This window comes from Ruditapes philippinarum, unplaced genomic scaffold (genome assembly GCF_026571515.1).
Source record: "Ruditapes philippinarum isolate M1 unplaced genomic scaffold, ASM2657151v2 ctg387_1_1_1_1, whole genome shotgun sequence".
Lineage (NCBI taxonomy): Eukaryota > Metazoa > Mollusca > Bivalvia > Venerida > Veneridae > Ruditapes > Ruditapes philippinarum.
The window spans coordinates 135,057-163,022 of record NW_026856517.1 but is presented as its reverse complement, the minus strand read 5'-3'; the positions used below and the strand labels follow the sequence as shown (position 1 = coordinate 163,022).

The window sequence follows — 27,966 nt, the reverse complement described above, 5'->3', positions numbered from 1 at the left end:
TTCTAATCTAATCTAAAAATAAATCAAGGATGATAATCGGCCTTGTTTGTCATTAAATGTTTCATTATCATTTTCACTGATAAATAAATAAATTATACGATAAATAAATGATAACATGTATAATATCGACACATGACTAGTGTACTCAAAATTACATGTCCATATGAGCAATTATTATTGTATTGACTGGGCGATTATTTTCCTTATTATTCAATGAAAAAAAAAAAAGTTATTTCCGGGAGACTTTTTTAAGTGATTGTATTAAATATAGACAACAATAGTTTTAAGCTAATTTCACGGATATCTGTAATGTTTAAATAGATTTGACGTAATTAGGTATACATGGACTATGATAACGATGATGCCATCTTTTTAAACAGTATGAGTGACAGTAAAAATGGCCGCCGCTATAGGAGGGTAAGTCAGTGTTTATTTAGATAATTTAAACATTAATCTCATTTCCGTACCCTGATGTATTTATCAAGTTAAGAAATTTATCCATCGCGTCTCAAATTCACTTTATCGTAAAAAGAATTAACCGGATAACACGCGATATTTGTTTCAATGTACCCCACTTTTTTACACCATCTACCTCCATATTTAAGAAATACGGATGTAGCAAATCGCCTCCTTATCATCTAGATTAACTGAATCTTGTACATTTCTTATTAAGTTTTTGTTATCATTTAAAAGTATCGGCATTAATACTGTCATTTCAAAGTCTGAATATATCTACCTAGACACACATTTTTCTCTTTAACTTGCTGAACTTTTTCAAAAAATCGTAATTTAAAAGTAAACCACTTTTAGTGTCTTATGAAAAAGATGTACATAGGTGTCAAAGAATAAGTCTATTTTTGAAAAAAAAAATCCTTCTTTCTATTGCAAAAACTCTGCCATTTTGGAGATAACTTTCACCCATTCCAATGGCGGGCGAACAAATAATCTATTTCAAAAATCTTCTTTTTAAACTTTATGTTGTTTTTGTTGTTGTTCTTAAAGAAAGAGGTTGGCACTGTCATGCACTTGCACTTGTCTTTTTTGTTGATAAAGATTTTTTGCTTCAGTGGAGCTCCTTTAATGTTGTTCTTGTTGTTGTTGCTATTGTTGTTGTTTTGCAGCTGTCTATATGTTGTATATCTTGTATTCAAAATATATTGCTTATGTTTTACAAGTTTATATTGTTTGTATAATGTATTGATTTATATTTTGTATCATTTTGTATGATTATGTACTCAATAAAATTATGTTCTGTTCTGTTAGAATATTGTCTCTATAGAAATAAGACACGGTGTCTATACCACGTGTATTCCTGTAATCTGCGTTGGGCAGAAGACCAATTTAACAGACAGCCTACGTTTTATTTTCTGTCATAATTTTTTAAATAGTTCATTAATTTTTATCGGAAAGCGTGAAGAGCCCACTCGTTCTTCGGTGGAACCCATACATAAAATGTTTCCCAGGGAAAATGTTCCTTTTTTTCCGTAAAGCGAAACTGCTTTAATATCATACGGTTTCACTAGTATGAGAGGGTTCTTACTTCGTCTGATTAAAAATAACGGAATACCAGTCCATTATATTGAGTATTACCCGACGCAGATCATAAAATGTCACGTGGTATAGGTACTGTATAAAAGGTTTTTGTAATTCAGGAGGCCGTTCCAATATCCGAGGAGATCCGAGAAGCAGAACGCATGAATGATGATGACGTCGATGGTGACACAGCTCATTTCCAGTCCACGTTCGGACTCGTGCTCTCGTGCATGGGTTGCGTGGTCGGCACGGGAAATATATGGCGTTTTCCGAGGATTGTTGCACAAAATAGTAACGAGGAGGGTAACTTATCTTTTTGTTTAATAAAAACTAGACAGATAAAGTGCATTCATTAACAAGCGAAATGGGTATAATGTATATTGTTAATCATAATATTTTACACTTTTATCAGTGAAAAATTACTTTTAGTTGTCCGATATTTACGATGTCCTGTTTTGGCCACTGAAAATATCGCTTGTTGATTTGCCTTTGGACATAAAACGAGAACTATGGCTAATTCTTGTAATTGTCTAAAACAAGTTTTAGTTTAATATACAAAGAACATCTAATTAAATGGTGAAGATTCTTTACCAGAACTTTAATTCTACTAATACATGACATGGGGCGGGTAAAATCTCACTGTTCAAAAGGGCGACAATTTAACTGGATCAAACAGGAGATCGTAGATATTTAAATTTTTAAAAATATTACTGATGTTTTCGCCCAAACACTTTCAAATGAAGCTGTGTGATAATATAGGTTACATTATGATACATAAACAGTTTTATGTTTATTATTTAAAAAATATTAACACTTGTGTCCAATCGTTAGAATTAACAATCTCACCAGTAACGTATGGTATCGAATTAAAACAGGCGGTTATTGATAAAATACATGTAATATATTATTAGAGGATTCGAAAAAAAAAATTGCAATGTGAACGTTTTATAATGTAGCACAAAAAGATGTAACCGATCTGCCATTCTATAGAAAAGATTGGACACGGTGATTTGTAGTAGCTTGATAAAACTCTTCTCAGTTTCGTTTATTTCTTTTATTATAAACCATGAATACCATTGATTCAGGTGGTCTAGTGTTCTTAATAGTGTGGTTGATGTTCCTTTTTCTCTGGTCAAGTCCACTGTTGTTGCTAGAATACGGAACTGGCCGATATACAAAGAAGGCAGTACTCGGGTCTTTCCGGCAATTTCTTGGCGACAACCATATATGGTGTGGCGCGTGGATATCAATGGTCACATTTTGTATTAGGTGAGTAGTGACCTCATATTGTACCATTCTATTAGGACACACGTTTGTCAACTTGTCATTCCCTAACAGAATTCATTACTGATATTATATTCGTCAACTTTTACTTTACAAGACTAAGTCTTATGAGCTAATGCAGTATTTAAGAACTATGAAAAAGAACCAAATTTATTCAAACTATGGACGGAATTCGTATTAGAAAATAAGCATTCAGAAGTATAAACGAATACACGCCAATACCTTAATTAATCATTGATAAAATAAAGGTAGGTATTTATCTTTTCGATTAAATGACAATCCTTTATTAGATATTGAAAATGGCTAAACGAGGGAGTAAAATGTATCGGACACAATAAACTTTGAGTGAGACTAAAAACAGGATTGGAGCACCACACTAAATACCGTATTCCGGTATATACCGGACAAGGCGCTTGAATCGTAAAATGCCAAAATCTTGCTTTATTACGCAACGGAATGAACTTTAACAGGTCTAATTCATCTTTTCACACTGATTTATGTATGATAAAGCATGAAAAATGTAAAAATCAGCGAAAAAAACGATATTTGTCTATTTTTTGATCATGATTTCTGCAAGCGTCTAGGGGTACTGCTCCAATCCTGTATTGAGCTAAATCCATAAACTTAACCAATCACTTAAAAAAATGCTGTATACATATGGTAGGGAGTAAATTAAACCAGCTTTATATTATCGGAATTAAAATACGATGACTGATTTACTACTAAGAATGTTACTAAAAGAAACGTTTCGTGTTAAAATAAAATGATACGATTTTTGGCCGGGTTGCACTGGTGCAAACCCGGGTTATAGTATGGTGAATGTTGGGCGGCGGGCGGGCGGGGCAAAAACTTTCGTAACAGTTTTCTCAGCAACTACTTATCACAGCCTTTTGATATTTGGTATACAGCATCAACACATGGTCCCATACTGTGGGATTCGATTTCAGGTCTGTCGCTCATCTACTTCCTGTTTGCTGACCTAGTTAAATTTTCAACATTAATGGTCAATAGCAGGAAATTTTCGTAACAGTTTTCTTGGCAACTACTTATCACAGCCTTTTGATATTTGGTATACAGCATCATCACATGGTCCCATACTGTGGGATTCGATTTTAGGTCTGTCGCTCATCTACTTCCTGTTTGCTGACCTAGTTAAATTTTCAACATTTATGGTCAATAGCAGGAAAATTTCGTAACAGTTTTCTTGGCAACTACTTATCACAGCCTTTTGATATTTGGTATACAGCATCATCACATGGTCCCATACTGTGGGATTCGATTTTAGGTCTGTCGCTCATCTACTTCCTGTTTGCTGACCTAGTTAAATTTTCAACATTAATGGTCAATAGCAGGAAATTTTCGTAACAGGTTTCTCAGCAACTACTTATCACAGCCTTTTGATATTTGGTATACAGCATCAACACATGGTCCCATACTGTGGGATTTGATTTCAGGTCTGTCGCTCATCCACTTCCTGATTGCCGACTTAGTTAAATTTTCTACATTTATGGTCAATGGTAGGAAATTTCCGTAACAGTTTTCTTGGCAACTACTTATCACAGCCTTTTGATATTTGGTATACAGTATTATCACATGGTCCCATACTGTGGGATTTGATTTCAGGTCTGTTGCTCATCCACTTCCTGTCTGCCGACTTAGTAAAATTTTGACATAATTAATTATCAATAGATAGTAGGAAATTTTCGTAACTGTTTTCTCAGCAACTACTTACCACAGCTTCTTGATATGTGGTTCACAGCATTGACATGTGGTCCCATATTGTGGGATTCCATTTCAGGTCTGATGCTCATTACCAACTAAGTTAAATTTTCAACATCAATGGTCAAGACAGTGGTAGAAAATTTAAGTAACATCACAGCCTCATGATATTTTGTATACATATGCAACCCGGCCTTTTCTGTCTTTGACCCATTTTTATTAAGAAGAGATATTTAGTTGTTGAGTGTTTCTAACGAACAACTCCAGTTTGTGCGACAAATGTGAGGTATGGTCATTCTGTCTTCGACGAAAACGCAATGTGAACAACATTACTTAGAAAAAATACTCAATGAAAGTTATCTTTATAACAATATTAAAGAACAAACAATGATTACAAAACAAACTTAATTGATATGATGATGATTATTATTATATGATGGTGATGATGATTATTATTATTTTTCAGTTGTTTTTACTCAGTAGTGTTAGGATGGTGTTTCTATTATTTCATTTACTACATTGGTCACAGTCTGCCGGCCAGCAAAGAGGAAGCAGACCAGACTTTTAAGGATTATGCAGAGGTTGGTTATTCTTTCTATTTTCCCCGACTTTTTAAATACATTGTAGTTACCATGCTAATTGTGTTCTTATTTGTATTTGAAAGTGTCAGTTGTTGATGTATAACATCAAAATATCAAAATATTCAGATTTTAATAGCGCAGCAAACAGTAAATTGTCGAAATTTCACGGAGTCTGTAAAGGTCGCAGGGGCATATAGGGTAGCACTCGAACATCTCGGCGATTACCATTAAGCATAGCTCTAATCCGAAGTTTGTCGAAAAAGACCCGCGAAAAGTTGTGATTGTTTTTTAAACCACGACATTTATTTTCCCCTAAAAAACATTTACTTGCATTGTGAAGATGTCAATAGGTACCCTTTTTATGGAGCCTATCATCAATAATAGGCATATAGGTAACCGAATCCTGACAGAAAGGGTGGAATGGTTATGGTAGTGTACTTTGTGTGCAAAATAATTAAAAATCATGACGAAATAATAATCAAAATGATAATTTCAGGACAGTTACTGGCCGGTGTTAACGCACTTCATCGCCATATTATTCGGTGCATTGTGTGTAACCAGGGGAGTTAAGACGATAGAGAAAGTCAGTATTGTGTTAGTTCCCCTCCTACTTCTAATCATTTTGTTCACGTTCACGTGGTCTCTAACGAGAAAATACACAGACGTCGGCATCAGATTTCTGTTCACACCTCACTGGGGTATGAATTTAATAAATCTTTCATTTGATCACGACTGGCAAGATTAAGAAATTCATAAATTTATATGACACAGCTTAAATTCGTTACTTTCTGCATTTTTATAGACAAAAATCTTGTTTTATAACATCTGATGGTTCCAATTCAAAATATAAAAAATTGCAGGGGACCAGTTTGTTTCTACTATCACAAATTGTTTTTGTTACTAAAGTATTACGGAAAATGTAAAGAGTTCCGTTTGGTAAAAATCGAGAAATACAGGGCTCTTATTAAAAATGCTACTAGCATGTATATGTCTATATGTCTATACATTTTTTACTTAATTTTAACTTGACTAATGATCTCACATTTTTTAAGAATCATTCAAGGAGCCGAGGTTATGGGTAGATGCCATGAGTCAGAATGCTTTTGATACGGGTGCTGGTATGGGACTCATGATCCCCTATTCTGCGTACATGACGAAAAAGAATGGCATTGTCAAATATGGCCATCTTGTTCCTTCCATCAACAATCTTGTAAGGTAACTGATGACGTCATATCCGGTAGATTTAGTTTATTATGTCTGTAAAACCTAGAGAGGTTAATTTGGATATCACACTAGATCACTATATTCACTGAATATATAACATACATCAGTGTCTTTCAACAGACAGCGTCATGACGGCTGTGCATATTTATTTAAGTGTCCCTAATTGCATCTATTTTGTGAAAAATGATGACGTCCTTTCCGTGGTTTGGTTTTCAAACATTCTCTGAAATCATATGTTTTTAATTACAAATTTTTCTATATTTCATTTCGACTGGACTCGTTTTAATACAATTATGCATGCCATTTATTCAACTACATATGTTACATACATACTACATGAAGCCTTTAAGCATTTCCACAATATTCCGACAAATTTAAGCCAGCGTAGTATCTATAACAACTTTAACGAAAGGCGCGAAAAAGGCAAATTTACGGAAGCTTCAAAGGGCTCTTACGCGATCTTTTATGAGAAGATTTACGCAAGTCGAAAGAATTAAGGTGCAAAGGCATGATATCTTTAGTGTTTTCGCAAAAAATAATTCGAATAAACGAGAAGATTTGAGTTAATTGGCCAAATGTTTTCTTGCAAAAACAGAAACATTGCACATTACGAGTCAATTTTTGCGAGAAATTAAGAAAATGTGTTTTTTCGAAAAAAATGTAGACGCAATACATGCTACATTTCACTTTCTCGAAAAAAGAATATGACGCAATAACTTATACATTACACCTTCTCGCAAAATCTTTTGATGCATTACCCTTATACATATCGTTTGATGAAAAAATGTTTGCGCAATGCCTAAAGTTTATTCCGCTTTTCGTTATATTTTTGTCGAGATCGTCATTTTTGGACATGAGGCCATTCGAGAAGAAAAAATGGTAAGTTCTCCTGTTTTTGCTAAACTGGCAAATGCATGATTAGGCTTATTGTCTGAATAGGGAATCATTTTGATAGAAATATGCATCATGTCATTTGGTCATATTTTTTTCACATATCCATGCATTTGGTACTATCATTTGCTGATAAAACTGTAGACATTTTGTTGCAAAGAGTCTTGACAATGCCTTTGGAAATCCCGAAGGGTCCACGATCCAAGGAACTCTGAATTTCTGTTGATGTTCATTTGGATTATCTGGAAGTAATGTTATGTTTGAAAGGTCCAAATTTATCAATATTTTCGCCTTTGGCCCTTTTACGTATAAATTCATAAATAAAAAATAATAAATAAATAAATAAATAAATTTTTGAATGAACCTAATCGGCTATATAGTATAAGGAATGATGAGAATGAAGTTTGTAATATGTACAGTTACTTCCCTTATATTCCATTACTCCATTTTTTATTTCAGTTTGAGTGTGTCGGCATGGAAAACGAAAAAACAGAAACTTCCGTTGAAACTATGTTGTACAGCCATGAATTTTGGACTATGTGCACAGTTTTAGTTGTAAAATTTGACTGTGATCAGGTGAACTAGATTTTGATGATGTGACCTACATGTACTTTCTTGTCCTTTGATGTGCAGTTATGAAATTGGAACCATGTGCACAGATTAAGATGTAAAGTGAACTTTGTAATCAGCTGGCGTAGATTTTGACAAAGTGTCTTACTGTGCTAGCCTTTGATGTACAGTCATGGAATTTTGGCCATGTGAAAATTACCTTCACCACCAAATTCACTAGACTCAACTGCATTGATAGATTTCTACTCTGATCTTTCATTTGAATAACAATCGATTTAACCACTAATCTGTTAATTAAAATTAGATAGGTCAGTGATCTGTGCATTATGGCAATCTTCAATTGTATAGAAGTAAAAAATTCTGTTCTTACATTACTATTTAGTGTTGTACATGTACATGTATTACTGCGGTGGCATAGCATTTTTCACAAATGCAATCTTGTTTGGAACTGATTTAAATTTTAATATAACAGCTGCCATGTGTTTAAATTCTGAAAGTAAAGTTAGTATCTAACTTTTACAAGTTCTTAAATTCAAACATCAATTCAAATATAAATTTCCAATCAGTATTTTTGAAGTTACATTTTTCTTTGATGTGTGAAGGCAAGTATATTGCTTATATTTTAAAGTAACTACAAAGTCTTAATTTTTAGCATGCTCTGTATTTTATTCTTATATCTTTATTGTGATAAAACAGAAACAAAGTATATAAACCTGAGTCTTAGTCTTAACTAGGTGAAAAAAAAGAAAACAAGTCTTATCCAATTAGTAATTTTCTTTGATGTATGATGGCAGGCAATGCCAAATTTTAAAGTAGCTACAAAGTCTTAATTTTTAGCATCCTCTGTATTTTAGTCTTATATCCTTATTCTGATAAAACAGAAACAAAGTATATAAACATTTTGCTGAGACTTAGTATTAACTAGGTGAAGTATAGAAAATCAGTCTTATCCAATCAGTAATTTTGAAATTACATTTTTCTTTGATGTATGATGGCAGGCAATGCCAAAATTTTTAAGTAGCTACAAAGTCATAATTTTTAGCATGCTCTGTATTTTATTCTCATTCCTTTATTGTGATAAAACAGAAACAAAGTATATAAACATTTTGATAAGTCTTAGTCTTAACTAGGTGAAGAATAGAAAACCAGTCTTATCCAATCAGTAATTTTGAAGTAACATTTTTCTTTGATGTATGATGGCAAGTAATGCCAATATTTTAAAGTTACTACAAAGTCTTAATTTTTAGTGTGATCTGTATTTTCCTTTTATATTTCTATTGTAATGTAACAGAAACAAAAGTTTCTTATATATAAATATTTTGTTGATTTTAAGCCTAATATATATTAGGAATAGAAAATAAGTTTTCTTTAATTAGTGCCTTTGGTGTTACAATTTTCTTTGATGTATGTTGGTTAGTTCTGCAAAAAAATAAAAGTCATAAACTTTTTATGCGATCTGTTATATTTTATTTGAAATAAAACTAGAAATCATTCTTTGTTGTATTGTTCAGAAGTTGCATTATCAGCATTGTTTTGAAACCATTTTGGAATTCATAAAAAGCTAGTATCCGGGTGTGTCTTATGTAATAACATTAAAGCCCTGGCATGGACAATGAAATAGTTAATAGGTTTTAAGATTTGACATTGAATTGTGACTGTAAATTCTATTAAGTAATTTTTTATGACAATTTTATCATACAGAACCAATTTTCAGTTCTACTTTTTTCTAACCTTTTATCATAACAGTCAGGTTGTGATTTCCATTGCAGTCCAAAACTTTAACTTATCGAAAAAGAGCTATTGTAGTCACCCGACTGTAAACGTCGGTGTAACCACTTATGTTAAAGTTTTTGTAATACCTCAAATATTTTCAAAGTCCATTGACATATGGCTTTGTACCTTTTTACATTTGTTCAACATCATGACCCCAACCTGTAGACAGAAGGAGGTAAGTGTATCAAGCATTTGTACAGAATTATGCTCCTTTTCTGTACGAAATCTGCTGTGGTCATAGTATTATTTTTACAATAGGTTTACCTCTTAGATTTGGTTCGCTAGCTATTTCTAATCATGGTCATGCAACTACATAGTTAGGTTAAGAAGCAGGCGCTTGTTTTGGTTGAGTCTACTATGTTTTGTTTAGGGGGTGAGTTGTCATACACAAATTTACAATTTATATGCATTCATTTTTTTCCAATGATTGTTATTATCTTAAATGCTTCTGGGATTGTTGTTTAATCAATTCATTTGTAAATTAGATTGTAATATGTCTATTAACGGAATAATTTTAATGAACACGAAATTAGTTCATACCTTTATGTGTATTGATAACGTGACGGTTTAAGCCAATGAAAACACATCAATATTATTACAATCAGGCAGAGAAAAGGTTTGCAAAAAGTAAATCGATAATCTTTATGTAGCAAACAAACTTTGAATTGCAAGAATTTTTTCATATCTTTTCGGCAGGTTAAACTGTCCGAGGAGGGCCAGGCATTTTCGTATCGTAAAATGGCTGCCATTTACAGTATAGTGATTATCCCAAGCACCACCGCGATTTAGCGCGGGAATTATAAATATAGCTAACCTCGGCGCATCGCATAGGATAGAAACTACCTTTTTTCATATTTTATTGTAATAGATATTTACAAACTGTGTCTTTCGGGTTTTTTTTATCAATATATAACCAATAATGATGTTAATATGAATAAATAATCATATCTCAAATCTGCGACTATGACTTACAATGAAACTCTACCTTTAGTGTATTAAAAAGGTTTATAATTTCCTGTAATTTTATTCTGTGATTATGCTTCAAAAGAGTCAATTGACCGTTAATTTTCTTTTCATATTTTTTTTCCTTGAAATCATTTTTCTCATCTGAAGGCATGCAACTTTAATATGATGATACATTAATTACATTCCATGAAAATGTTTAAAGATATAAAATATCTCATGACATGTTTGTACATTTTACATTACACCTATAATGCAGCAAGCATAAAAAGTCTTCTTAAAAAGTAGTATGCAATCGTATCTATATTACATACGAAAGTATGTAATATTTTTCTTGTTTAACTTAGAATTTACATTAAGGTTTGCATACCACCTCAAATAGTTTTATATTCTATTGAAACAAGTTGAAATTGTATACTCTTCTTTGAGAGCATAATAGGACTCTCTCCGAGGCCTATAACTGTAACATGTATTAAAGAAAAAAAATTCCATTCGTTATAAACACATAAAATTTTACATTTTCAAGGCTCTTTAACTATCAAGCATTAAGAATAGTCGAGCATTTGCCTTTATAGTATTTCTTTAAGACCGCCTTTAAATAGAGTAATAAATATGACCTTGACACCTAAATGACATTCATCGTCTTGGTCATTTTTACCTCGACATTTAAAAAAAACAAAAAAAAACAAAAAAACAACAACAGAAGAGGTATTGTTATAGTCCTGGCGGCGTTGCCGTCTGCAAACTGGTACCTAGATCATAACTTTTTTAGTTCTTGGTGTATTGTCTTCATACTTGACCACACTAACTCTTGGGACAAGACCTTTCAGAAGACTACACTAACATTGACCTTCAGTCATAAATTACCTTGATCTTCAAGGTCATCTGTCCAAATTTTGCTTGTTCTTGCTATTATTGGTTGTCTCTTTGTTATTTTTGAATCGATTGTCTTCAAACTTGAAAATAATAATCTTCAAGGATAGCTCTTTTAAATAATCAGACAGACCTTGACCTTCACTTATAAATGACCTTGACTTTGAAGGTCAAATTATTGAATTTTTATTGATTTACATACATACATACATATTTTCTTCTGTAATACGCATGCGGATATATATGGGCAGGATTCATACAAACAAAATTATAAAAAGGAAACGTTAAGATTTGTTAAAACATTTATTTGTTTGCTTTCAGAAAAAGTAAAAAGTCGAGAGTGGCCCCGCCCGGCGGTGGCTCTTGTTTTAATTTGTCCTAAATGGTCCATAATTTTATTTATAGATCGATTTGATTCATAAATCTGACCTTGACCTATGATTGACCCTGTTCACTCAGCTTGTGGTCATGTTTTGTTTTCCTATCGATATATATTTGCGTAAGAAGCAGCCTTAAAGTTAGTATTCGAGCTGCCCAGTGGCCTAGCAAGGGGGATTCATATAGCCACAAAATAGTTTAAGAATAATGTTATGTATCAAAAATGCCTTTCTCAGACTAAGAAGAGATAAGGTTTATCGGTTTCAAAGGAAAACAACTCACAGCAGCCTAACGTTAACTGCTTGGCAGTCTAAGTACTAGAGGTGTTCTGTTGTGTGCCGCCTGGTGCTTCGGGTGGCTGCAAGGCGCTACAATATTGTTATGACTGGAGCAACATGAGTGGCTGTCTGCACTGTAAAGTTTCTAGTGGCTTTCGATGACATTTGTGCAGAGCGTTTTTATTTTCCAAAAGGCGACCTACATTAAATTCAATTTAAAAACTAACATGTGACTTTTACCACCATTTGACATTGACAGTCTTTTCGTGGACAGATGTGTAAGACATGATGCGTTCCTTTGTTACTTTATCCTCCAGAAGGGGCATATAGTTTTTGACCGTTCAATCCGTCAGTGCTATAAATCATAAATAAAAAACTGTTTGCAAACCAAGCACTTTCAAAGCACGGGGAAAGTTTGATAGTTCCAGGTGTCTAAAGGGTCGATATGCAACAGTGAAAGCATTCATCGTTAGGAATGATCTGTCTTTGTTTAGTAAAAACAATTTTGCAAATAATTTCGTTTTATTACGGTGACTTTATAAACAAAGCTGTGTATACTAAATACTAACTTAAAATGTTTTATTGTGGACATGCAGAAGTCGTTCCTACCATTTCCTGTTACGTGTCTTTTAATTTTTCCCATATAAAATTATTGGGCCTTACAAACATAAAGAAATACCTTAGGATGTCATTATTAGATTTTCAGCTGAGCATTACGTTGGCTGGACAGGTTTGACAGATTAAGTGTTCACTTAAGCTCTGGTATACCTCTAGGTAAAATCTACAAGACTTAGATTGCTTTGAACTGCTTATAAACTATAATCTTTATTTGATTGACTTATGTATTAATAAAAAGTAAGTTTCGTATGTCAAGAGAAACAAAATGGGTTATTCATCACATTAAAAGATAACTCTAGTCTGTAACATATTATCACCATAAAAAGTTTGAAAACAATACTTTTCCGTTTTTATTTAATACCTCTACAAATGTGACAAATTGACATTAGATATGTTTCGATATTCTTAATCTATCGGATACCTTACACGCTATCAGATATATGTACATAAATGAAATAATTTTAGGGAAATTAACACATTTCGATTCCATATCATTTTAACAATTATCAAACATACATGTATTTGCATGTGCATAATACAGACATAATAAGAAAAAACTCCACGTGGCCTATTTACTACCGCTGTCATATACCCCGTGAAATGTTTCCTAATCACTAAAAATCTAATTCTGTAGTAATCGACTATGAGGCGATGATAATATGTTTTGATAAACATCGCTTGCTTGTTCTGCAGTGTTCAGTTGTTGACAGAAATGTGCATTTAACCCCATCCAATTTTCACTCAACTGCACCATTTCGCTGCAACAACCATGGATAGGTGGTTCCTCGGTATACACCCGCACCAGATTCTCCAATTCTTCTTCAGAACAATTTATTGCAAACGAACAATCTGTATAACCGAACATCCTTGGCTGATAATACATCATGTTGGGTTTACCTGTTACAGTCTCGCAATAAGTTTGTGCCCGAATCGTATGTATATTCCAGGATTTCTTAAAACTGTCAAGATGATTTTGAATGAGAGGCATAAAACAAAGTCTGAGGCATTCGATTTGCAACTGATCGGTATTATCAAATAGGTTTTGATCAATCAAATCTTTAAAGAAGTTCCTCCAATAACAAATAAAGTTTCTCGAGAGGAAACTCCAAAGCATTTCAATTCTTTGATTTGCAGTTGATCTCCCAACAGAAACAGAATTGTAGCCTGACATGCTATCAGTATGTGACATTCTAAGTGCGATCTGAAGGTTCTCTAATGTACAGTTTTCAGTCCCTGCAACAACCCTTACCATTCTTGGTACATGATCACGTTTCGTTACATGTTGCATGAAATAAAATGCAATAAAAGCAGGTTTTTTATTTGATGGTGCAGCTTTCAACCATAGAATTTAATTTTTCGGGAAAATCCATCTATAGCTCCGTGAATTGATATTCCAAATGGTTTTAGATTGTCATATCCGTCGAAATGAATTACGAAGTTTGGGCCTCGATTGAAATATTTTCTACGTCTTAATCGTCTTGCTTTCCTGTTGACTACTTCTCCACAAGGGTCTAACGCCTTAAGACAAATCCTCACTGTATTTTGATGTGCTCTGATTCCATATCTCAAAAAAATGCATTCTCCATGCTGCTCTGTAACCTAGTTCGGAATACCCCTCTCGATGTAGCTGTACTATTCCCCGAGTAATATCCTCTGGGTTGCTTTCTTCACGTCTTCGTAAGTTTAAACGTCGAAGAATTCTTTCTGTTTTAGTTTTGGAAACTACAATATGGTGAACAAACATTCCAACCATTTCCGAATGCGTATAACCAAGATTGAAGTATTTTTGGACAGTATTGTGTAGGCTCTGCTCATCTGGTAGCATACCATAAGACAACTTGATATGAATTGCCACAAGAAGTATCTGAAAGTAATCAAAAAGCAATGTAAATTATTAGATTTTTTCACTGAATACAAACACATTCAATAGCAACATGCCTCCAGGTTCTTGCTTATTTTTATGAAATTTTTAAAAATGTATTTAAATGTCAAGTACATTGTATTGTAAAATGAACAAAGAAAGTAATTATACATTGCAAACGGCATGTACGAGTACAATCCACGTTAATAATCAAAAAGAGGTCAAAATATACATAAAAATCTCTTACTGCGTTAGTAACGCAGAACTAGTGATTGATACTTCAAAAGCAGTCATTAATCGCTCAAAACATGTAAATAATTACTTTACTATTGAATCTTCTTACTTTTTAAAGATCTTAATAAATTTTCCAAAGATTCAATTTCTTGAAATATTTTGGCTCATGTGGAGGCGTGTCTCAGTACTTTTGCAAAGAACATTTTCTATTTCTATTAAATTATGTAAAATAAAAGATAACGACAACGACGACGCATAAGACTAAGACAACTATTAATATAAATACTACTTCTACTACATAACTACTACTTACTTACTACTTACTTACTACTTTAGCTACTACTATCACATGTATTTCTACTTATTATTACCTACTTCAGCTACTACTGCTACTGCTACTTATACTACTTCTACTTCTTAGGCAATTACTACTACTGCTGCTACTGATAGTACTTCTACTACTGCTGCTCCTCCTACTACTACTACTGCTGCTGCTGTTTCTGCTGCTAGCAATACTAGGACCAATACTACTGCATGGTTGAATGGCGCTTTTTCAATAATCGGGATATTTTAGAGGGTTTAAAACAACAACAAAAACAATCGACTCTTTCAAACAACTATGTAAATAATAATACACATCTATATGAACTTTCTTAAACACAACTTTTTAAACCGTTTGGAACATCGAATGCGAAGTGTTTTTGAACCATAAAAATATTTCCTCAAAACAATGTTCGTTATCAATGTCGGAGTAACAGGAAGTATTCGAAAAGATTTGCTTATTATGGAACTGGATGTAATAAATTTTAGTAATCAGTTATTACTAAATTTCATTATGTCATTCCCTCGAAAAACTCCCCTTTACTAGAAATGCATGATTTTAGTCCGGAATGCGTCACGGTACGCTGATTTGGGTATACTAGTAGGGAGATCCAAGATTAGTGTCTGTCTTGTATCATATAGAACTATTTCCAGCGATTTTTATTAGTTTTTTTTTATTTCTATTAATTTCGGAAGAACAAAAAGTCGCAAGGGGCAAGGTTTGGTGAATAAGTAGTGTGCAATAAAAATGTTACCTTTCATCTGTATAATGGCAGATAATGAGCTTGGGCATTGTGTAGAAGTATATTTTTGAAACCGGTTCATTGCGGACGTGTTTTAAAAGTATTTTTTCATTTCTTCAATAGTGCACTTTTATTGTACTTTCTAGTAAATTGCAACATGTTCACAAGTTAGAGAAGAAAATTGCATATAAAACTTTTTCACTTAAAAAGCGTTTTAGCAATAACATGCCACTTGGTAGCTTTGCAGCCAATATTGTATTTACAATTTTTCGTATGGTTCAAATAAATGCACCCAAATTTCATTCATATTATTACATTTGCAAATTTCTTTTATCATATTTTGGTAAACTGTTCCAAGCATATTATTATGTAAAATAGATAAATACAGAATCCCTAAAGAAAGCCCAACACGGCAAAATTGAAAATGTTGCAGGCTCGGTTTCATTGAGCCTGTTCATGGACGGTACTGGAAAGTGCAAGTTACCGTCCACGCCCCCCCCCCCAGCACCGGCTTAAGCAGAATTCAACATTTAAACGTGAAATTGTAAAATTGTGAATTTAGAAACATCCGCAGATGTGTTCATACGGCGGTTATCATGGAACCTTCAATGTGACACTTATGTAAAACAAATTATCATAATTTGTTGATTTTGTTTTCAAAGTCACTGTGACCTTGACCATAACCCGACATAATCCATTGTATAAAATGATCTACATGTACCTTACATTGAGATTCACTTTCTGACAAAGTTTAGTCAAAATCAAAGCAAAAATGAAAACGCTAGAGCTTTAACGCCAACTTTTTTTACGGACGATGGATGACGGAAAAAATGACCACAAAAGCTCATGATGTTACGTGGCAGGTGAGCTAACACATTATGAAATTTGACCTTGATATCGGTATGACCTTGAAAGTTTAACATATTAGTGATGATATTACATAACTTTTTTTTATTGAATTTTGTATTATTTTCAATACTTACCTCAATAAACACGTTTGGCAAATTCCATATGGAATTCTTTAATATGACATTGCACTGGCAATTAAATTCTTTACAATGAAACAGAGATATGCTTTGTTAAGTACTTCATTGGTTACTGTTGCCAGTCGCAATACAACTAGTTATATTAAGTACTTTGATTTTACTTTTAATAATGTCATATATATTGATAATTATGCATCCTTTTTTTCTGAAGTAAATACTAAGGTTAATTAAGATTCCTAAAAATGCTGAGCTTGGTAAGTGTTTATCCTGTTATTGCATGCTTACAATCATTTTAAACCATTTTTTAGGGAGGGGGCCCACATAAATTTTAAGGTAATTTAAGAATACTGTTCAGTCTGGATGAATAAATAAATTGGAGTAATATAGTTATTTTGTCGTTTTAGCATTTTTATGCCCCCGAAGGTCGGCATATAGTAATCGCACTGTCCCTCTGCCCGCTCTTCCAAACGTTTGTCCGATAATCATGTCCGCGCTTTATGGGGCGATTTCAGTGAAACTTCACAGGATTGTTTGTCACGAAGTCTAGTTGTGCATTGTAACACCGCACTTTGGGGTCAAACGCACTATGGGGTTCGACCCCAAAGTGCGTTAAACTTCGCACCGCACTTTGGGGTCCAACGCACTTTGGGGTCAAAATCGAGAAATTGACCCCAAAGTGCGTTAATATGCTACATATCAACGCACTTTGGGTTCAAGAGGTCTAAAGGTGTCATCTGAGTTCTGCTTAAATACTGAGTACTGACTTATTTTCAATCTGCGACATTGGAATATTTGAGGTGGAGTTCAAGATGGCGGTCAATACTTTATGATGCTTAAGTGATAAAAGTTTCATTAATTTTACCACTTGAAATATCTAAAAATTGTGTTCATATATAAGAAAATTACGGTGGCATAAAAGTGACATTTGCAATTTTTTGTTATAAGTTTTGTATACATATTTTATTTTAGTTTCGCATACATATTTTTTCAGTTTTGCATACATATTTTTTTAGTTTTGCATTCATATTTTAATTTTGTTTTTCGTACATATTTTATTTTTGTTTTCCATACATATTTAAGCCCATCAAAACAGCCTTCAAATCTCATAACAGCCCATAGATTAGTTGAGTATAAAACTAGCACAGTGGTTTGGTCACATTTCTGCCCATTCTTGAAATCGGCCAATCGTTTTCCGAGGGTGGGGGAGTCTGGTTTCGGCCGACCTTTTTCGGCCCATTTTTTCATATTACATATAACTATTTTATATAATACTTGTTTATTATCATTATATACTATTATATAAGTGTCTATTTGGAAAGGGCTGTTGATTGGTGATCAGTTATTATTCCATGAATATGCACCACTCAACTCCACCCCCTGAGAATTGAGAATTATGAAACTTAGGTCAATTCTTTAGCACATCCAGATAATGTGCAGAACATATATGCCAGGTGTGCCCGGCTCAAGGTCGGGGTCACACCAACAGATCAAAGGGTAAAGACTTGGGTTTCATGTCCGCTCCTTATCTCCGAAACCCTTTAAGGATTTTAAGGCACCTTGTGACAAATGTTAACCACATCGAGACCATATGCAGAACCTTTCTTTGGGTTACCGCGGACTATATAATATATTTTATAACTAAAAAAGAATATGTATGCAAAATTTAAATAAAATATGTATGCAAACTGAAAAAGAATACATTTGCAAAACGAAAAAAAGTATGTATTCAAAACCAAAAAAAAAATATGTACGACAAACAAACAAAAATTTGTACGAAAAAAAAAAAAAAAAAAAAAAAAAAAAAAAAAAAAAGTATCAAAAAAAAAAAAAAAAATACAAATACACTTATATGCCACCGTTCAAAATACTCCAGTACAGAAATTGTGTATTTCTAGAATTAAAAGATGCTGCGAAAAATATCGCGTTCTGTCGGTCATTTACTTGATAACTTTGGGTGCCATATTGAGCTCTATTTTAAATATGTTGGGAATGAAATTAAATGCAGTTAGTATTTTTTTCCAAAGATCTATAAATATACTCTATTGCAATGTTCTGGTGAAACATCAAGTTTTTCGATCGGTCTATAAATAGTGATTTTTACAAATACATTAATAAGCTTATCAACAAACTTAAGGGTTTTTGTAAGCTCCGTAACAACCGTTCGCCAGAGGTTTTTTATGGGAAATCTTACATACTTCTTTAGGAACAGCAAACATGAATTCTATAATGTTAAAACAATGGTATCAGAGAAATGTAAAGTAGCGATAAATGTGAAATTATTTGTCATAAAAGAAGTCAAAACACTGTAGTATTTGACTTCCATATAAAATACTAATTCACTATAACTGTACTCATCATTGCCAAAAAGCAACAGATCAAAAAGATTGTTCAGGTAATTGGCCAATGTGTATTTTTTGGATAATATAAAGGAACATCAAAATGAAAAGGCTTTTAAGAAAAACAAATAAAAGCATAATGGGCCTTTAAACGGTATTTTTAACCCTCGGGGGGATCGATACCCCACAATCCCCTTTATACACCAAGTGAGAATTTTACATTATTCTGAAGCTCCACTCTTAATGTGCGACTACTTACATAGTTGATATTTTTAGTACTGCCTGTACGGACTACTACTTAAAGCCGCAATAGGGCTCGTATACCTAGTCAAGTTTCTTATATGTCACATTTAGCTGAATTAATGGCTCTTTCAACATATTATCAGGCACATTTTTTACTGAAATGTCTTACTAAGATTTCCCAGAATTTATACCTTTGTCTATGCTAAGACTATCATATTTCTATAAAATGTGGAAATAACAAACGGAAAAATAATGCATTTAGCTAAAAACAATGGAGTTGATGAAAGGTGTGCATTCTTTTAAAATAAATGGAAAATTTGAGAAAAAATATTTAAAAATTTGATACAAATTCTTTATCTAGTGATTTATTTGGTGAAAGTTCTTCACTTACTAATCAAGATCATTTAAATCTCTATTGATTCTACTATAATTCAGGGCACATGTTTGTGTCTATTTAATACCTTGAATTTTTGTTTACCATTGGCTTTGACTACAATATATTATTTAAAACATAATGAACATTAATTTTCTATGACCCCAAAGTGCGGTCGTTTGCCTGATGTTAAAAAATGCATATGTACCTGTTTAACGCACTTTGGGGTCGAAATTGGACCCCAAAGTGCGTAACGCACTCTGGGGTCGGACCAGAGCTTCCTATCGGGGGCAGCTCCTGTTTAAGAATTTGTTTCCGTGGATTAAAATGCAAAATGAGGTAGGGAATGGCAACCGTAAATCACTCACTATGAAATAAGCTATCATGAAAAGCCAAATGAGTGAGAATCTAACAAAGGGTGTAATACGACATGTACCTACTTAGACTGATACTTGCTGGGCTGCTACAACCACCGCCGCCAGCACCGCCACTTCTACAACTCCTATTACAACTAATTGTAATACTACTAATAATGATGATGATAAAAAATTATTATTACATACCAATACTGTTAAAACTTTCTCCATGACTTCGACAAATACGCTGCGTGCTATCACAATTTTATTAAAACTTATTTAACGAAATAATAAGCCATCGTATGCAAAACGGAAGACGATCTCGACAAAATTTATAACGAAAACCGGAATACACTTTAGGCATTGCGCAAACTTTTTTTCATCAAATGAAATTTATTATGGTAATGCATCAAAAGTTAATGCGAGAAGGTGAAATGAATTAGGTATTGCGTCATAATCTTTTTCGAGAAAGTGAAATGCATCATGTATTGCCTCTATATTTTTTTCGAAAAACACCTTTTATTAATTTTTCGTCAAAATATTAATCGTTATGTGTAATGTTTCTGTTTTTGCAAGAAAACATTTGGCAAATTAACTCAAATCTTCTCGTTTATTCGAATTATTTTTTGCGAAAACACTAAAGATATCATGACTTTGCACCTTAATTCTTTCGACTTGCGTAAATCTTCTCATAAAAGATCGCGTAAGAGGTGACCCTTTGAAGCTTCCGTACAAATTAACGCGAAACAATTTTATTTAGTGAAACTTACTTGGCGTCATAATGCCTTTCCGCTTAATAACAGCTAATGTTAATACGTGACTTTTTCTTTCGCGTTATTAATATGCCTTTTTAGTTTTTTTGCGCCACTTTTCATGATTTCATTTTATTAAACCTTTCACGGGCGCCATTAGGCTTTCTTAGTCTGACTGCGTTTCATAGAAAGTCCCACGTCTGAATTCGGTCTTCAGACCAAAGCTGAGACAATTTTGTGTTTCAAAGAAAACTTTTAAACTTATGACTCGTATTTCATCATATGTTCATGTCTTTATTTAATTTCTGAAAAGCAATACAGATGAGCAATAACATATTGTGAATAAAACGATCTCTAATTGAATTCCTGAAATTTCCATAGGAAAAGAATTATAGTCTACGGTCTTTGACTGAATATAAAACCTTTATTGAAACGGTCTTAAGTTACCGTATTGTGTTTTCACATTTTCTTGGCGAAACTGACGTAAAACAGCCACCATATTTGATCATTTGAACTCTTGAAAAGAACTCGACAACAACTAATTTTTGTTTTATTGATTCAGTTTATTGTGCGGGATAACTATATTTGGCACGGTTTTCTCGTCTTTGATGGAAAGTCGACCTTATGAGACCCAGGCAGACATTGTGAATATCATGAAGGACAGCGGACCAGCAAGCACAGGGCTTACATTTATATGGTATGATAAAACATATACGTTTCACCGTTATTAAGCTTATAAGCTTGTGATGATGATGTTTATGATGATGATGATGATGATGATGATGATGTTGATGATAATGATCATGTTTATGATGATGATGTTGTTGACGATGATGATGATGTTTGTGATGATGATGATGTTTATGATGATGATGATGATGATGATGTTTATGATGATTATGTTTATGATGATTATGTTTATGATGATGATGATGATGATGATGATGATGATGATGATAATGATGTTTATGATGATGTTTATGATGATGATGATCGAATTTTGGTTGAATTTTGCAATAGAGCCTAAAATTCAAAAACTTAAATGTGAATTTGTATAAATTCACCACTATATCGGGGCGCATATTATCACACGCATATTAATAATTATACCTATTTGTGCAGATCAGCAAAGAAATATAATTGATTTCGAAAAGTTATTTTGCAATGGAACGCCACTTTGGTAACCCGTGAACATTTTTTATTAAAAGCGACTGTCTTTTATAAAAAAAAAAATATTTTTGTTAATTAATGCAGGATGCCGGTGCTGTTTGAGACGATCGGGTCATTTGGTCGTGTTATGGCAGTGTTGTTCTTCTTATGTCTGTCGTTTGCTGGAATAACATCTTTAATGTCCAATTTAGAGTTGATGACTAAAACTTTCACTGATTTTGGTTGTAAGTATACAACTTTTATAAAGAAAAGTGTTAGTATTACTGTCTAGAGAGCTGTCTGTACATTGCTTGGAGCCCATAAGTGCTATTTCTGAAAGTGACACGATTCAAATTTGTTATTGCTTTATGAAATGTAAAACTTTTCACAAATATATCAACTTTTTGCCAAGCGTGCCTCTTTTAATAGTTCTGAATACATGTGTACATGTATCGTAATAGGAAATGCTGACATTACTCTATATATACGTTTAGGGTTTTATACAATGTTTATTTATTTGTCAAGAAGAATTTAAAACCATCCAAGACCCTGTGCGAAAAGTGTTTTTAATCTTTAAATTTGATTTTGTTGTTGTTGTTGTTGTTTTCAGTGGACAGAAAGTACGGGATGTCGATAACTGTAATATTAACATTTTCACTAGGATTACCTTCAGCTTTGAATATAAATATTCTCACTAATCAGGTAGGACTTTATTCGTATATCAAATTTACCGCTTTGTTTATTTTTTCGGCAAAGACATTACGTCATAAAGCACGCGATTGGCCACCGTGTAAATGCAACATAATTATATTGATGCAATTTTTCTCTACATTTAGAGTTACAACTTATCATAATTATTGTATTATGTTTTGATATAATATAACCAAATGAAAAATTAAATCTTGCTTGGCCAAGCCCATTTTTTCATTTAATAAACAACGGCAATATTGAATTTACAAGTGATATATCTTATATCCATCGTTTTTTAAATGATTCCAGTTCATCTTAAACGATTTAAATCTTAATCTAAATCTTCACAGAAGCGCAGTGTTATCTATAACAACAAAATGACAACAACAAAAACAACAACATTTATTGAACCTTTATCGCATAAAAAATGTTGAATCTTAATTGAACATTTCTGGAGTCTACCCAGTAGAGTTGCTATCTGAGGAACAATGGTCGCAACCCATGAACGGCTCAAACTTGCGACCAGAAGGTCGAGTGCAGACACCTTTGTCACTATGCCATCTCTTTTTATTGTAAAATAATTAAAACGATATACATACATATGCAATGTACTTTCAATTTTCAGGATTTTGTTTGGGGTTTTGCACTTGTAATTAACGGAATGATGATGCTCTACATGGCTATGAGGTTTGGGATCCGGAAGTTCCGTGACGTCATTGTTAATAACTATAGTGAGAATGACTGGAAACTTACTATATTCTGGGAAGTTATTATACGGTATGTGCTTAAAAAGTGTAATAGTTTTCATCGATATATATTTGAAGAACATAAGTTATCGAACATAAGTTATCGCTACCAATAGTTATTTGCTGGTCAACTCATAACAGAGGGTAAATGCACCTTTATTCGTACGTCAATATTTGTAGAAGCAGAGTTCAAAGTTATTTCAATTAGTCTATATTCCATTGTTAATTAATTTATGAACATTTCATTTTAATTGTCTATGTTTCATGATGTCTAATTATTATCATTCAATATTATACTACATTCTAGTTCAGAATAAATTACGTATCACGTATCTTATACTAGGCCCTAAGGTGTCCATAAACGCCTATGTTACTTTAGAGACAGTATGAAAATTAAAACCAACGGGCCCTACTATTGAGGCCATTTTTCTTCCAGTACCACAAGCGGTCTCATTAGAGATGTATGTTATTTATTCTTTACCTATATCTGGTAAATTGACGTAAGATGTCGCTGACGCTAATAGTGCCAATTTCATTTGTTTAATTAATGTTTTATTTTTATTTTAATTGTAAGAGTTGTGGCCCCTATTGAAGCAATAGTTCTGATTGTATGGTGGGCTGTCGATCTGATAAATCAGGATGAAGGTGATGGCGAGGCATGGTATACATTCGGTCGTGAAACTCTAGTCATGACTGTCACTCAGGTACGTGCACTTCCGTGTGACGTAATTTCCGGTCCAATATTTGACGCCATTGTCGATCTTTTGTAACAGATACATTTTTTGTTTTAGTGTCCAACTTTATTTGTCATCCAATGGAAACGCTGTATTTCTTCAAAATAATGATAGATACTATATCAAATACTGTTCATAGTCGCCTTCTATTTATCATAGTGCTTTGTAAAAATAGTCATTTGCATAAATTTGCACATGCGCTTTCGTGGGCCGCTTTTGATATATTATTAATTAAGTAAAAATGACGTCAAAAGGTCAACCTACATTATTTTTTCATTTATTGATAAAGGATATACATGCAGTTTAGATTTAAATCGACGTCTTTGCGAAAAAAGATACTGCATGTGTTAAAGTAAAAACCAATACAAAAAGTCAATTCATATTTTTTATTACGAATGTAGAAAACGGTCTTAATTAATTTGTAACTAAGAGGAAAGTCACGTGTGTCTATTCACTTTTTTTTTTCGGTAGACAGAAAGTGAAAGTAGACATTATTTTTTTGGAAAATATATTACGTGACCTCGTGTTAACACATGACAATTAGTGTATACATGTATAAATCATATAAGATATTAGCTACTGAGTATCAGTTGTCCAATTCATCAAAGTGTATAAATCATATCAGGTAACAATTATCCAACTCATCAAAACTTTTTTTTGAAAATAAATTTATGTTTCAATATTATGCCGCAACTGAAACACAAGGGGTACATTGTCTACGTAAATCATGCATATTTATAAAGTCAAATTTTAAACCCACCATTCAGGTAATTGTTTTGTAAAGCGGTCTGGTAGTGACGTAATAAAATGAATATTAATGAGGCCAAATAAAGTTTGACACTAAATATGTTAGTATTCATCCGTATTGTTTGATTTTATTAACCTGTCAATTCCATACTGATTATACGGTCAATGCACAGAATATATTAATATCCGATAAATGTTCGGTAAATTCCGTGAAAGGTACGCAGTAAGATATGATTAAATTCATCTTGTTTCCATGAAGTATTTACTCTGACCGTTATAGTGCAATAGGGTAAACCACTGGTATATATTATCTAATTGTCCAGCGTGTTGTAAGATCGAGGCAGAGTTTGTCCATATTTTTTTTTATTCATAACTATTTTCATGGAGCTAAATATATCTGTGCTATTTTTCAACATTTGTTCTTTCTATTTGTAATAATTATGTTTTGCACTTTTTTTGTACATACTATACTTTTGTATGTAACATTGTTTTACAAATAATATTGAAAACTCATCCGAAGCCGTAAAATACAATACAAAACATGACAATTCAGTCTTTCTTAGTTGTTTCATATGCGTGTAGACAATTTTGCAAGCGCTTGACCATTTTCATTTAAAATATACTTAAAAATAAAGAAAGAATAAGGCTAAAAAGAATGTCAAAAGAACGGGTCGAACATGGGGCCTCTTATGCATTAGTTAAGCACTTAACCGACTGTGCTATTGCGGATGTTACGACAACCTACATTTAGCTAGTGGGAGTTTCCAAACGTAATTGATATCACTCCATATTAATTCTCGTAAAATAAACGAACAAAACCGAAGTGGGATCGAATATTTAAATGAGTGCTATAATGTATTCATAATTGACAGGTCAATAAAATCAGACTATAGCTGTTCTACAGAAATTAGTAACATTCTCCGGTCGCTATCGCTCCCGTCAAAGTTTCTAATTTCTGTAGAACAGCACGGATGAACACTAACATGTACTTAGTTGGTCATATTCAGATTTTTTTTAATAATAACAAAATACTTGGTCGCTTTAAAAAAAACTGTAGTCATTGTTCGGGAAAGTTGACGTCATTCCCGGACTGACGTCAGTTTACTTAATATCAACTTAATCGGTTTTAAATTAAGACTGTAACCAGATATAATTTGTTAGAAAGAAGTTGAAGGAGAATTTTTGATAAAATAACATTTAAATAAGTAAAATAAATACAAAATGTGCATGCAAATAAATGTGTGAAGCTTCATTTGCATATCTAAATAACATAACGTTTTCTATTATAATAATACTTCACGTTTTCATTGGATGATCGTGACGTTTATATACATGTAATTTTACAATATACACGACTGCTGTCCTTTTTATGAATGTATTACTTTTTCCAAATAAAAGAAGTTGTAAATTCGTTATAAAGATTTTTAACAGGTTGTATTTTTGACCCGTGTTTGCAATATAATCCTCGCTTAGCGACTCCGGTTATAAAACGCCATATAACCTGTCCAAAAGTTTTTATTACTAATTTTATAACTAATAATATAACTAGTTAGAGTCATAAAATGCGAACATGGCCAATTCTTATAATCCTTAAATTTTCATGGTTGTGCTGAATGATATATTCACTGCATTGTTTATTTTTTTCAGTGGTTCGGCCTCATGTTGATACTCATCATATTAAACATTATCTACGTTCTAGTGAGAGGGAAAAGGATCAGGACTTTCTCGTGGACCTACGAGTCTGAATCCGAATCCGAACCGTTGGTGGTTCCGCGCAGAGGTCCAGCTTTCACGCGAGATTTTGACCATTCACATAATGTAACACGAGATCTCGATGGCTCAGTATCGGAATTGAGATTGTAAAGAAAATAGTGCCTTTCGTTATTAATTTTTTTCATGGATGTGATTTTATGGCAGTATTTTATTCTTCATATATTTATATCCGTCATTTTTCCTGGGCTGAGATTTTTTTGGTGACAATATGATGTATACGGCGTCCAGTTAGGACCACTGTTGGGGAAAAATGGACGTCTTTTTTGTAACAATATATTTAAATAAATTTGAATACTCGCGCCCTTATAGTATTTATGGAAGTTGTTTCAAGGACAAGCCTTTATTTGAAGTTACTGAAATTAATACAAAATTCTCTATCATCACTACGATTTTAAAGACCTTGTTACACAATTTTTTATTGTTTTATATCAATTATCATAAATATGATGCTCAAATTAAGATTTATCAATTTTGTAAGTTCCAAAAAGCATTATTTATAAAGATATTACCAAATTTAACATTTCATGTAAATAAAGGGAGGTAATAAAAAATTTATTTTCTATAAAGACTAAGTCAAATTTTTCAATAAGAAATGAATGCATATATTTTAATGATTACATATAATATGTACAAATATTTCCAGTACACATTTTACATATTTTACGATGTTTGAAAATTGTTTTATTAGCATAATTATATACACATAAATAATTTTACTTAAGTGTGGTATACAACCTTAATTACAACATACAAAATCTTTAAAGACGGTTTTTTAGTGCATTATTTTAGAGAGCATATCAGACACCGACATTGGTGAAAAATTGCTTTCCCTTTTTTACACATTATATTGTTATGAATAAAACTTATGAAAAAATAGCCCAGTTGTCTCGTGAAACCAGATTTACGAACATTTCACCCTAAATCTGTTTATAAATACAAGTACCAAAACTGTGGAGCTATTTCCTGAACTTTGAAACTTGACTTCCAATGTCAAGGTTATTTAGGGATTAGTAACTAGTATATTAAGAAATTTACAAACTTCTTATTATAAGTTAGTTTCTTTAATATAGAATACTAGTATGTATAAATTATATATTCAAATGTTCTTTGAAAAGAATACAAATGTAACTCCTAATTATAAGATATGATAGCCTTATTAGGACTTTGTTAATTCTAATAAGGAAAAATAAAAATCCTATTTACTTAAACCTTTAAAAGCTTAATTAGCAGAAACTTT

At 32.6% G+C, this 27,966-nt stretch overlaps 2 protein-coding genes across 2 annotated transcripts; one reads left to right on the top strand and one right to left on the bottom strand.

Moving 5' to 3' along the window:
* Window positions 1-158: 158 nt before the first annotated feature.
* Window positions 159-27,606, top strand: LOC132746846 (uncharacterized sodium-dependent transporter YocR-like). The gene is made up of 12 exons (XM_060736110.1): window positions 159-417; window positions 1,653-1,836; window positions 2,619-2,802; window positions 5,003-5,117; window positions 5,614-5,815; window positions 6,170-6,332; window positions 21,453-21,587; window positions 22,145-22,284; window positions 22,650-22,741; window positions 23,355-23,506; window positions 24,050-24,179; window positions 26,604-27,606. Exons 1-12 carry the CDS (start codon window positions 343-345, stop codon window positions 26,817-26,819), a joined length of 1,788 nt encoding a protein of 595 aa, XP_060592093.1. The 5' UTR covers window positions 159-342; the 3' UTR covers window positions 26,820-27,606.
* LOC132746845 (uncharacterized) lies at window positions 14,013-20,832 on the bottom strand. Its single transcript, XM_060736109.1, has 2 exons — window positions 20,346-20,832; window positions 14,013-14,549 (listed from the first exon to the last, which is right to left on the bottom strand). The coding sequence occupies exons 1-2, from the start codon at window positions 20,367-20,369 to the stop codon at window positions 14,205-14,207; spliced, it is 369 nt and encodes a 122-aa protein (XP_060592092.1). The 5' UTR covers window positions 20,370-20,832; the 3' UTR covers window positions 14,013-14,204.
* Window positions 27,607-27,966: the final 360 nt, after the last annotated feature.

Coding starts and splice junctions, on each gene's coding strand:
- LOC132746845 (XM_060736109.1), bottom strand. CDS start 20,369: ATGGAGAAAGTTTTAACAGTATTG. Junction 14,550..20,345: donor AGAAAGTTTTAACAGTATTG/GTATGTAATAAT, acceptor GATTACTTTCAG/ATACTTCTTGTGGCAATTCA.
- LOC132746846 (XM_060736110.1), top strand. CDS start 343: ATGGACTATGATAACGATGATGCCATCTTTTTAAACAGTATGAGTGAC. Junction 418..1,652: donor ATGGCCGCCGCTATAGGAGG/GTAAGTCAGTGT, acceptor TTTGTAATTCAG/GAGGCCGTTCCAATATCCGA. Junction 1,837..2,618: donor ACAAAATAGTAACGAGGAGG/GTAACTTATCTT, acceptor CCATTGATTCAG/GTGGTCTAGTGTTCTTAATA.